Source organism: Podarcis bocagei, assembly GCF_964188305.1.
Source record: "Podarcis bocagei genome assembly, chromosome: 8".
NCBI lineage: Eukaryota > Metazoa > Chordata > Lepidosauria > Squamata > Lacertidae > Podarcis > Podarcis bocagei.
Window position 1 is genome coordinate 59921668 of NC_138133.1, and position 13160 is coordinate 59934827.

Consider the following 13160-nt stretch of genomic DNA (forward strand, 5'->3'; position numbering starts at 1 on the left):
TGAAGCAGTAGGGCTGTGGATGCACACTGGCTGCACTGCTTCATCAAACCTGCCACTCTCCCTGCTAGGAGTTATGACTGCAGCCCTAACAAAGAGATTAATCAACTAAAGAGTTGCTTGATAAACTGGGAGCAGCAAACATAGCATCCACTGAGGCTGAGCCACTGAGAGTTCAACGCACACTTGCTTGTTTTATTTTCATTTTATTTTCTGGGGATGTTTGGGCTCTAGGGTAGTATATTTTATAAGGAATGAAAACGTAAATATTATTCTAAGAATCAGTAATTTTTGTTTATTGTATGTACTTCCTTCAATGTCTCCAAAAGCATATATATTGATATTTGCAGATTTATTATTAGTATTATTCTTATTATTGGCAGATTTAACATATAAAAAAGAAAATGAAAAATGAATACACAGCAAATGGTTAATCAAGGAAAAGAAAATCTTATCCTGTGCCACCTTGATTTATTTAGACCTCTAAACATCTATATCCCTTCTATCTTCTACCATGGGATTCAAGACAGTGTACATGACGTTCCCAGGTGGTCTTCCATGTAGGAAATGACCAGATCGACAGCTGCTTAACATAGCAAGTTGGCAGCAACATCTGTCTTTTGACCATGCCCTGGGACCACTGTGTGGGAGATCTCTTTTGCAATAATGCTATAATTATTCTTTGATGGGGGGGGGGTGTCAATTAACCATTGGTGGGGGGAGGCAGAGAAACTGATGATCACATGCCCTTAGATGACCAGGTTACAAAACCATAAAGATGTTAATAATGCCTAACTGGATCTAACTGCTTAGAAAACATAACTATCTCCTGGGGGTTGGGGATGTTCCCAGAGGGAGTAAGGGTGTTCTGTGACCTCTATTGCCAAAACTGCTCCTACAGATCACATTCATAGGCTTTCATAGGCTTCTGAAGCTTGTGAATTGCAATCATATCCACTTTTACCAGAAAACAAATTCAGTGAGACTTACTTCTGAATAGTCATGTATAAGATTGTACTGTCAGTCTTTAAAAAATGTAGAGACCAGCTTGAAAATGAAAGCTTTGCTATTCTCACATAACAGCTGTTGAGAGATCACATCCATTCTTAGGAATGTCTTAAACGGGAGATTTGTAAAATGCAGAATTGCGGTGGGGTTGTTTTTTTAAAAAAATAATAAGCCAAATGCTATCCAGTAACAACATCTGCAAACTGAAGAATGCCATAAATATCTACTGGGATGGACGAACAGTTCCGTTTCCTGCTAACTTTCCAGATGCAGCTTCTCAATCTCATCCAGAAGGAAAGGGAAATTTCAGAATTCAGAGCACACTTGAAGCAGATAAGATGTCAACTAATGAAAAGCAAGAAGTAGAAACGGGAGGCTAAAAAGCTGCCCTGAGGTTGCTTTCGGAAGGGCAGTCAGAACCAGGAAAATTAAAGGAACACTTGAAAACACACAAACCTCTGATTGTACATGCCTCGAAAGTTATAATTTGCTCTGTAGTTTGGAACTGGCTTTTGATCTAATGGCCTATAGATGGCGGGCTCTCCTCTTTTCATAGCAAGACCATTCAACTCCACTGTTGGGGTAATGCTGCCTGTCAAAAACAAGAAGATATAACCAGCATTTAAGAAGTGAAATAGAAAGACAAAGTTCAACACTGCTTCCATTTTCAACTTAAATTATTAGTGGTTAGAATGCAGAACTGGCTCTTAAAAAATCAGATCTAGATTTGGGTAGAAGATTCTACAGATGTCTCAAGCATGGAGATAGTCTTGTTGATTTCATTTATTTTTACATGGTTGTTAAAAAATATTTATAGCCTGTCCTTCATCCATTCAGATACCAGATTTTTAATGAAACTACAGAAGGCAGAAAGTGATCTGCATCCTCTATGGTGCATTTTCTTAGCAATGGTTGTATTAAAGTGCTAAGCAGGATGGAGCAAATGATATTCCTACCTAGATGGAAAATCTTAACTATGTATGAAAGCACAAGGGATAGCAGGTATATTTTGCTCCCACTAAAGATACATGAAAAAAGCAAGCATGAATTGGTTTCCTAGGGCATGTGCACTCACATGGCTATTCCTACATCCCTGAGCACAATTGTAGCCAACAACTAGCTTTTCTCACTTGGTGCTTTTGAGACTCCTGACCCCAATCCTCACACACAACTGGCCTGCTGCCAAGTTCTTGACACAGCCCCTCTACTGCAGAGGTGGGGAAACTGGATGCAGCTGGTGGCTGGCCGGATCTTTATCTCCCTTATCCCCTGCAGGCCAAGTTTGTCACTCCTTTGGCATCACAAAGACATCAGGTGATCCACTTTTGCCCACAGTTTGGAATCAAACCATGCAAAGCCACAGCTCTGTGCTTTGCAAATGCCAATGATCTGTCATCTACCCACCACTAGGTTGAGTGGCTTTCTCTGCAATGGCCTCATGACTTTTGAATTCATTGCTAACCAATGAATTAAACTTCAGAGATGCCTTAAAAACTCACTCATTTTCACTAGCTTATTCATAAGTAACTCTCTGTGCTGCTATTGAGTTCCTTTTCAATAGCAAATGGTTTTGTGGGAAAAAAAGTGTTTTATTTTTGAACTGAAAGTGTATGTATTACTACCAGGTTTTATAAATGTTTGTATGTGTTAAAGAAGATTTGGTATTCTACTTCTGTTTTACTATTGTTGGAAATTGTATTTTTATCAGGTATTGCATAAGCTGCCTTGAGTATGTTTTACTCATGGTCTATAAATACTTTAAATAAATAAAATGTATTTGGTTTCTAAAATTCTTGCATTTTCTGCACAAGTAGCACCCAAGACAGCTTGCAGAAGCAAAACACAAAGAAATGCAATAAAACATTTTAAAAGCAGTGTGGCATTGTAATATCTTACAAAACTCCTCCTAGTGGTGTAGCAATGAAAACTACTAGCACATTTGCAAAGCTAAGCAGGGTCTAGTATGGTTTAAAAATTGGATGGGAAACCGCATGTTGTGATTCCTGCATTGCAGGGGGTTGGACCAAATGACCCTCAGGGAAATCTCTTCCAACTTTACAATTCTATGAAACAAGTTTCACATCAATTTCTTTACTGGGTGGTCTTCCATGTAAGAACTGAATATTGTGAAGCTACCCTATATACAGGATAACTAACACCAGAAAGGCAAAATAATACACTGTATTAGACCAACTGTCACTCCACACAACACTTTGGCTTTGTGATTTGCACAGAATAATTTTGTACTGATAAAGAGAACTATTTGTAAATGATTATTATTATTTGTTAGTTTAATTTTAAATCATCCTACATCCATTTAAACCATGCAAGGCATAACATGTCAATCACGTGAATACAACACACAATAAAAACAGAACTTTGAAAAATCTAAAACAATCATTACAACATACACAGCAGAAAACATTAACAATGACAATAATGACTAATATTCATGCTTAGTCTACAAAAAGCCTGAATGAAAAAACACAGCTTGAGTTGGCATCAAAAGGTAGCTACTGAGGGTGGCAAACATACTTTCAGAGGGAGGGTGTCCAACAGTCAATGTGCCAGTACAGAGAAGGCCCTGTATTGTGTCACCACAGAAAACAGGCAGCACCAGCAAACTTCCTTTGCCAATCTCAACAGGTGTACTGGGAAAGGCAAGGCATTCCCAATATGCAGTGAAATACACCCCTGAATGTAGCAATCCACATTCTATAGACTGTAGAATGTAGTAATCTACATTCTGAAACAAATTTTACATTCAGAACTCTATTAGTTCAGCTTTCAAGAGTCTCAAGTTTTATTTTAATAGAGATCAGTAGTAAAAGTAGTAAAAGTTTTATCATCTTATTTTGACAAATAAAGCAGAAACACACAACATTTTAGTTGGTCCTGTCATGATCTTACTATACCAACAGAACTGTTACTAGCGGTGCTTTTCTGTCAAAAACATAGTTTGCTTTCAGAAAAGTGATATAGTAGATCTGACGTCCCTCCTTCTGCAATTTAGCAACATAGGTTTGAATCACAGGTGTTCTACAGCCCTCTGCTGGTCAAACAGTGCAAAATGTATAACCGAACGCATCCTTCGCATGTACTTTCACATGACACCCTCTTGCAAAGACATGAGTTAAAAATTCTTCCTTGTCTAGCTTTATTAAGAGAAATAAGCAGTTCAAATGTGTTGATTTTGTGTCTGGTCACTATTCCCTCCTCCAACAAATTAATGCAGTTCGTATTAATGCAATTTACATACTTTGGAGCTGAATCTTGCAGAAATATGAAAGCTCAATAGCTCTTGCTATGGAAATAAAATGAATAATTATGTAATCTCATGATAAGAGTATAGCTTTTCATCATTCCGCTGATTCCTGTTTTCCAGCTTCACTTATGGTTGCTATATACCACAGCTGAAATGACACTAACCCAGGCTGAACACATTCATGAATACTGTGGCAAGTAGAATGGTGACTTACCCGGATTATTATTAACATTGTTTTTGGGTGGCCTAGGTGCTGGTTTGGGGAGGGTAGTTTCACTCAGAGCTTTGCTAGCAGCAGAATGATGAGCCTTTTTAATACTGCTTCCTTCAGCATCCCATGTCTGCTCTCCAAGAGTCAGCTGCACTGTGAACATCTTCAAAGACGTAAAGGGCAAGTAAATAAGGTAAATGTTAGCAAGAGCAACCCTTGTGAAATATGTCATCTACTCTCCGGAGATTTTGGACTGACTCTCATCAGCCCTAGCAAGCACAGGTGAGTAGTGAATATATTACCTCTAGTTTACAAACACCAGGTGTATCTGCATGTGCCATTCATATTGCCCACCACCACTTTTTTGCACAGCTGATGGAACAACTTCAGAACTATTGGTAATGTGGGTGGCAAATTTCCCACTCCCAGAGTGCAGATGTCCTTGGAAGCACTGCATAGAGCTAAGGAGGAAGTAAGAAGAGCAATGCTCTTCCCCACTTCTTCTTTCAGCTGAGATTAGCAGCTGAGCAGCAAGCAGAATGATCAAAAGGGAATGTCAGGAAAAGGGGAGCAACCTGTGAGACTGGAGTGGAGACCAGGGGGAGAATCATACACACACAAAAGTCAGGACCATTGAAACTGATCCTCTTGAAATGGCTTGTTTTCACCCACACCCACCATAAACCACAAATCACATTAATGAAATGTAGAAATCATGGGCCTGGTATTTTCCAGTACTGCCATGGCAGCAAAACAGGGAGCAAAGGGACAAATCCTTATAGATCCTCGTATTTTTTACTATCAAATCATAGGTCACCTCTGTGACCCTGCGTTCTGAGACTTGTTGGTGCTTTTTGTCTTCCTATGTAAAAATGAAAAAGATTGAAAAGGGTCTCTGCCTTGGCTCAGTGTCACAGTCTGCCAATTTAAGCTTTAATTTGATGGTAGCTTTGGAAGGGCGCTATTTTTTTTTAAAAAATCAAGGCAATCTATTTTAATCCTATAGAACTGAAGGAAAAACAAAGATCTTGTGTATGTTTCTGTACGTTCTGTATGTATCTACCAAAGCAACCTTGTGTTTCACCCAAGTTTGGATGCAGAACTATGTAACAGCTGGCATAAGGTTGGATACTAAGGTGTATCCTTCTGCTTATGAAAAGAATTTGAATCTAGCAGATGCTCCTGCTGCCAGACAAGGGAGAGAGATTTTTACTGACTGCTCCCTTCTCCTTGTGCCCCACACCACACCACCTCCCATGCTGTTCTGCAGAGGGCACAAGGGACTGTAGGGGAAGGAGCAATCTGAGAAAATGGTCTCTTCCACAATATACTAGCAAGTCCATCCTGTGAGCAAAGTTCCACTCTGGGTCACTATGGATCCAGATGTGTATGTGTGCGTACACCCACACAATTATTTAAAGTAATGTACAAGCAGCTACACACCAGGCAATGGAGGGGGGCGATAAAGATATCCAAATAAATATTCCCAAAGAAGAATGGAGTCAACTTTTAACAGCCAGATCCTCTTTTATTGTATCAACCAATTATAAGGTCAACTGCATCAAAATCACTATCTGGTGGCACTGGTTTCTCTAGAAAACAGGATCATGAAGAAGGCAGAAGATGGAAAATGTTGGTTTTATGAAGTCACGAAAGGGCATTTCTTCCATTTGCGATAGGGGTGCATTAAAACAAAGCAGTTTTGGAACTGCGTGGTTGAAATCATAAGGGAAAGTTTGTACAACTGAGACTTATTATGTGTGTAGGAAAGAAAAAAATCATATATTTAGTGGCAACATAAAAGTTACAGAACTACAGGGATGTTACACTCAGCAAGGATTACTCTGTTCATAATCTGTTCTAATGGTAACAAATGGAATATACACTGGAAATGTATGAAGTTACCTTGGCATGAGCAGGTCCTTGTTCATTCAAGAGCTTATACAGAGGTTGAATTCTATTGAAACGGGCCAACTCATTTACCAGACACATTGGAGTTTTCTCTTTGGGGTTTGCCATGTTATCTTGTAAAGTAACTGTAAATAAAATTGATACAAGGTTGTTTTTATATGGAAACATCATCATCAGTTTGTAGAAATAGTAAAAAAAAAAATCTAGCTAAAACTTTGGAAAACAAATCTCAGACACCATGTTGAAGAAAAAAACTGAATTTGGATGGTAAGTCTAAAAGTCAGGATCTTATACCTAATGTATTTTTACTTCAACCATATGAATCTTAAAATATATGTTATATAAATTCCTTAATGTTAAGTTACTAATTAGAATCTTTATGAATACTTCAAATAATTAATACCTGTTATGTGCTCGTTTTTGGCACATACCATATTTTTCGCCCTTTAGGGCGCACCGGCCCATAGGGCACACTTATTTTGGGGGGGGGGGGAAATAAAGAAGAAAAAATATATCCCCCCCCCCGAGCCCCAAAGAGCAAAGAAGCCATGACAGCGAACGGGATGGATCCCGCTAGCTGTCCTGGCTTCATTTTTAGCCTCTGGGCTGGGGGTCTGGGAGCAAAGGCGAGGTTGCGCTCAACCTCGCCATCGCTTCCAGAGCTTGCGGGGCTGGGGGCGGGGGAAGCCCGAGATTCCCCCTGAGGAGATTTCACCCCTCCCATATCCAAGAATCTCCTGAGGCGTCTGCTGATTCTCCAGAGAGGAGGAGGCGTGTTCTGCTCTCTACTTATTCTGCTCCAGCACCACATCAAAGAGTCAGTCAGTCAGTGTGTCGGAGAGAGAGAGTGTTAGAGAAAGATTGTGTGTTTAGATAAGATTGCTGCTAAGAGCAGCTGCAGACACTCAGTGCGGTTCAGCATTCATTTATGCTTAGACCTATTTAGCTCTGTATATAGTTGTATTATAGTTGTAGTTATAGAATAAAGAAGATATTCTACAGAGCTGCTCTCCGAGTTGTTTATATACTCTGCTAGACTCTGCTGTACTCTGCTATGCAACGACTGTCTTCTTGTGGGAGTGAATCCGGTGCTCACAACTCTAAGCTGTGAGTCCACAGCACTTTGACCTGTTCCTGTGCAGAAGTTGGAAGTGCTACCCAGCTCGCCTAGCCCAGTCGGGGCTGAAGTGGATGAGTCCAGTTAGTGGCACTGGCTCAAGGGCGATGCTGACACCCCTGACCCCAGCCCCCAGAACGGGTCCGGGAGCGATGGCGAGGTTGCGCACCCTTGCCATCGCTCCTGGAGCTTGCTTGCGGGGCGGGGGGCGGGGGAAGCCCAAGCTTCTCCCGACCCCAGCCCCCAGAACAGGCTGTTGCTCTCAAGGCTTGCAGACATCTCGCGAAGCACGGGGCGCACTCCAGAGAGCACTTCGGGCTGCAGGCTGCTGCCCGCAAGCCTTGCGAGCCCGGCGGGAACTCCTGCCGGGCTCCCAAGGCTTGCAGATATCTTCCTGAAGCCTGGAGAGCGAGAGGGGTCGGTGCGCACCGACGCCTCTCGCTCTCCAGGCTTCAGCGAAAGGCTGCATTCGCCCCATAGGACACACACGCATTTTCCCTTCATTTTTGGAGGGGGAAAAGTGCGTCCTATAGGGCGAAAAATACGGTACTAAAATTTCTTGAACTCAATTTGTCTACAGTGGACACTCGGGTTGCGAACATGATCCATGCGGGATGCACGTTCGCAACCCGCAGCGTTCACAACCCGCATCTGCGCGTCTGTGCACGCACAGGTTGCAATTCGGCGCTACTACGCATGCACGACCGCCAAAACCCGGAAGTAACCCGTTTCAGTACTTCCGGGTTTCGGCCGTCTACAACCCGAAAAAACACAACCAGAAGCATCTGTAACCCGAGGTATCTGTATTGCATCCAGACATCACCTGAGTCACATTTACTCATTCAATTCTCCCACTGGTGGAAAGAGGGATAGGAGAGGCAGTCCTGCACCCAGGGGTGGCACAAGCCACCCACGGAGCAGGGCAATCCGGGGCAGAGCACACTGTGCAGAACCTCCACTGAGTCCACAAGCCCCATGTTGCCGTTTCGGGCAGCACAGAGCCTGCAGGTGTCCAAGTCAGTGTGTCACTCCCCAGGAGAGATGTGTGGCTCGGGCACACTGCAGGCCAGTGATGACACCTGGGGCGGCCCACAGCCACCAAACACCCCTTCCTACGCCACCGCCCGCAGGCCCCTAAAAACAAACTGCTCCAGAAGGCTGGAGGGTCTACCAGAACAGCATGAAAGATGGCTACTACAGAAGGATGAATCGGCTTCCATTAGCAGAAGGGCAAGTCTAGATCTAACCCATTTTTTCTGTTTATTGTTTCTCCATTTCTAGCATCTCCTCTAATCTAAGCCTTTTAATCACTGCTCCCTGAACTGAAGAAAGCTTGGGAATTGCTAATATTTTATTCCTCCTGTGATTTTATTTCTTCTCCTATTGTTTATGTTCATTAACAACAGAAAATTTCATTGCAGGTTTACTTTTGGGGCCAGTGTTTCAGTTTACAAGGACAGGAACAATGTTTTACTTACAGAGCTACAAAAGAAATACCACTTGCTGCCAAAAAAAACAAAAACAAAAAAGTCTTAGACATTTTGTCCTAGTGTAGAAAATACACTTGGATAACTTCATGCAGTTTTAAACGTTTCAGTAGAAGGTACAGTCAAGCTGGGAGAGAGGTGAGTTCTTTTCAGGGCTTCGATAGTGCCCAGGAAACAAAACTCTACTTTAAGCTAAATTCAACAAAAGCAGTGAAACTGCACTAATTGTGTTTTAGGTGCCTCTGAGTACTTCTTTCATTCTGTGCTCTTTGTGAATCACTTATTCCAACCCCCCTAACACTGATAACACAAAAAGAAAATACAATTTAAATCCGCCACCGCCTTACCCTGTGAGTTGCTAGAAGGTATGGAATCCACCTGTCCAGTTGTGGAATTATTACAATTGACAGCTGCTTCTGGAATGGATCCATTCACTGAGGGCTGAAGAACCACTGAACCTGTTGCTGTTACTGATGGGGTTAGCACTGCTGGAGACTGGGGAGGTCCAGAGTGATTTGGTGTGGTCTGCATCATGACTTGTGCCATTGATTTTTACTGAAGGGGGGGGGAAGATACATCAAAGTATTAGTATTATTTTGTGCTTCTTCCCATCCCTAAGGGAAAGCACAAATATGACCAGCAATCCAACTGAACTGTTCAAAAACAGTTTTCAATTAAAGAAATTATCAGTCTTGGCTGTATTAGCTACGTCTTTCATATGTTCAGCTCTGATGCCAGGGCCAGACCAAGACATTTTGGCACCTGAGGTGAACCACAAAATGCCCCCCCCACTGCCAGAGAAGAAGGAGTGAGTGAAGACCTGCATCAGGAACAAGGTGGAGGGATAAAGATCTACATCGGGATCTGCTGCCCCTGTAGATCCTGCTGCCTGAGGTGGTTGCCTCATCTTGCCTCATGGGTGGGCAGGCCCTGTCTGGTGCTTTACACCAACTGAGTACAGACTCTTAAGGGCACCTTCCATGGGACAGCTTATTGGTGGCTTCTCCCTGGTTTGGAACTTTTTGCACTGAGGTCTGACAAAGCCTGAACCACTTGTGTTTGTGAGGGGGGATGTTACTGTTTTGTTTTTGTGCTTTTATCCTCTATTTTTATTTTGTGAACCACCCTGAGATCTTCAGATAAAGGGGAGTATATAAATTTAGTAAATAATACAGTCGTACCTTGGATCTCAAACACCTTGGCTCCCAAACAAATCGGCTCCCGAATGATCAAATCTCAGAAGTCCCTAATCATAACCCCCATGTGAATTGTGGGCTTACTGTACAGAGTTTATCATTTCCTTCAACTAAGCAGTAGCTGTCAATCAATGAAATCCTATGCATTTCTACAAAGAATTAAGTCGCATTGAGTTCAATGGGACTTTCTACCATGTAAGTGCATGAGACTGTGGCTAATGTTTTCACTGAAAGGCTCTTGAACCACCTGACTAATTTGCAACAGCAAGCGTGTTATTCAAAAGACTATTGCATGTACTCAATATTTAAAGTGCTGGAGGTAAAGTTATTGGTATTGGGCTAAAATGATATCAGCCATTGGGACATGACATCTGGCTGCTCAACCAATGGCATCAAAACTAGGTAGCTGAGTAGGCAGGTCAGAGGTCAAAAAGATTAGAGTTAATAAAAATGCAACCCATCATATTGATGTATCATTTGACAGTTTAACAATCAGAAAAGTAAAGATGATAGTGGCTTGCAACAACGTCCCAATTCATTCACAGATAGGTAGCCGTGTTGGTCTGCCATAGTCAAAATAAAAAAATTCCTTCCAGTAGCACCTTAAAGACCAACTAAGTTAGTTCTTGGTATGAGCTTTCGTGTGCATGCACACTTCTTCAGATACACTAAAACAGAAGTTGCCAGATCCTTCTATATAGTGAGAAGGTGGGGAGGGGTATTACTCAGAAGGGTGGTGGGAATGGGAGATTGGCAGATAGCTGAGATGAGCCTGTTGACGACTCTTAACGACTGTAATAGGTCTTACAGGAAAAAGCAAGGGGTGAGAAGGTGAGAAATGGCTTAGTCATGTATAATGGGATAAGAATCCAATGTCTTTGTTCAAACCAGGTCTCTCCATGGTTTTAAGTTTGGTAATGAGTTGCAATTCAGCAGCTTCTCTTTGATGGGCATTATGGATTATATCTGCAGAACCAGTTGCAGATGCTGCCAAGCAATGAACCACTGCATTCTACATCAGGGGAAACTTACATCTTTCAAGGATAGGTCCTGTGTATGATGCTTTTTTATATACTGATATTACATTAATAAATGTAATATCAAAGTGGACCTGCTGTAGAATGTAGTCACCCATTTCCAGGCAGCATCTGCACTGGTTCCACAGATATAGGCTGTTCCTCTGCAAGCCGTAACTTCCATCAGTCTTGGTGGGCCACTTAATGGTTTTCTGCCCATTTTAACAATTGTATTTCACTGTGCTAAATGATGTATTATTTTTAATTGTATTTTCATTGATATTTTTGGTTCTTGCATATTTTGTACTCTACTGTATTACAATTTTAACTCCATAGAATTCAAATTTTAAAACAGTAAAATATAATAAAGAAGTGCAAAAATACAATTAAAATCTATATGAAATGTGATGGATGTACCGTTCCCGTATTTTAACCACAAATCTACAAACATGCCATGGGCCAACTAAATGAGGCTCACAGAACACAGGTGGCCCAAGACCACAGTTTGGGAATCCTTGATCTACACTGCCCTGAGCCTCTTGGAAAAAGGCAGGATACAAATATAATGAACGTTCATTATTAAAATAATGGCCCAAGGCATAGTACAAACAAAACACGGCTACAACAGAACACAAAATCACATGGGTGGGAGACGATGATAGGACAAGACATGCTTTAAGTGATCAAGTAATTTATAGGCGGTGCAAGTTGCAGTCAAATGAAGAATTCAAGCCATGCTTCCTCAGGTTATAAGCCTCCTGCCTAACTCCACATTAAAGAATGAACCATGGGGATTAAGAAAGTGGTGAATCAAGGGTTCCCTACGCAGTCCCTGGGCTTGGGAATGAGCTGTGAAGATCAAAACAGCTTCCACTAGGTGCCGCAGCAACTGAGCCAAAAAAAAGTCACACCCTCTCTAGGGACAGCCATGGAGGAGGAGGAGGCTAGTTTTGGAGGTTTTTTAGCTAAGCAATGAAGGGGTCCAATAACCAGAGCTCTGTGGCCGAAAAGAAACAGGCAGGTATTTATATAAAGTGGACGGAGAACTTGTTTCCCTTTTGGGAGTGGGGGACATCCCTTATTTCAAGGCACGTTCATTCCAAGGAGGAGGAGGAGAGCGTTGGGCTCTTTCTGGCTGCTCAGGCGTGCTCTTTTATTTAGTGTTTGTTTTGCCTTTCGAGAGCAGCACGCTGCTCCCCGGGCAGCCGTCCCTCTCACCTGCGCGCCTCGTCCGCCCCGCAAGGGCGACCGACCAGGCTCAGGACGACGGCGACCGAGTCCCCGACCCGCCCGCCTCCGGGGCAGAGCGGGAAGGAGGACGGCAAGGCAGGGAGGCGGCTCCTCTCACGCCGCGGAGGCTCCAGCATCTCCCGAGCCCGGCGTCAGCCGGTGCGCTCGCCTCTGCTCCCCCCCAGTCCCTCCCGGTGTCCCGTCGGGGTCCGTCCGGGCACCCCCCGCGGCCTCAGTTACCTGGTTCCCAGGGACACTTTGGAGACGCCTCCAACATCGGCAAACACTAAAGAGAACTGACCCCGCCGCCGCGCCTCGGCCGCCGCCGGCCCCAACCAACCGCTCCGCCACCCCCACGCCGGCCGGCCGCGGCGCTAGGCCCGCCACCGCCGCGACCTGCTCGCCGGTGCCGGCCAGAGAGCCACGGCCTAGAGCTCCCTGGACCATCCCGCTCCCCGGCCGCCGCGGCGGAAGCCTCCCCGCGCGCGACCCCCGCCGCCGCTCCCCCCCTCTCCTGGCGCCGCAAATGGCCCCGTCCGCATCCCCTTCCCTTCGCGCCGCCCGAGCGGCGGAGGACTCGCCGCGCCCCCCAGCGGCAGCTCCGGGCACCGCAGGGCTCTTTCCGAGAAATGTCGCTTTGGTCCGCCGGGTTTGTGGCCCCCCGTGTGGGCAGGAACGGAGCGGGGCTGCTAGGCGCTGGCAGCCGAGGAGGCGCCTGGCTG

At 43.9% G+C, this 13160-nt stretch overlaps 1 protein-coding gene across 4 annotated transcripts in view; it reads right to left on the reverse strand.

The window, feature by feature from the left end:
- STAU2 (staufen double-stranded RNA binding protein 2) overlaps window positions 1–12833 on the reverse strand; it is a 146300-nt gene extending 133467 nt beyond the window's left edge. For 3 of the 4 annotated variants that reach the window (XR_014010631.1, XM_081204620.1, XM_081204622.1), the window contains exons 1-5: window positions 12679–12833; window positions 9344–9551; window positions 6387–6517; window positions 4485–4644; window positions 1462–1597 (exon numbers count right to left, since the gene is read on the reverse strand). Coding sequence is in view for 3 of the 4 variants with exons in the window: in XM_081204620.1 (XP_081060746.1) it covers window positions 1462–1597; window positions 4485–4644; window positions 6387–6517; window positions 9344–9542 (626 nt within the window). In the remaining variant the exon portion in view is untranslated. Of the gene's footprint in view, window positions 1–1461; window positions 1598–4484; window positions 4645–6386; window positions 6518–9343; window positions 9552–12426; window positions 12566–12678 lie in introns of those variants that run through there. The other variant, XM_081204621.1, reaches the window with a different exon arrangement.
- Window positions 12834–13160: the final 327 nt, after the last annotated feature.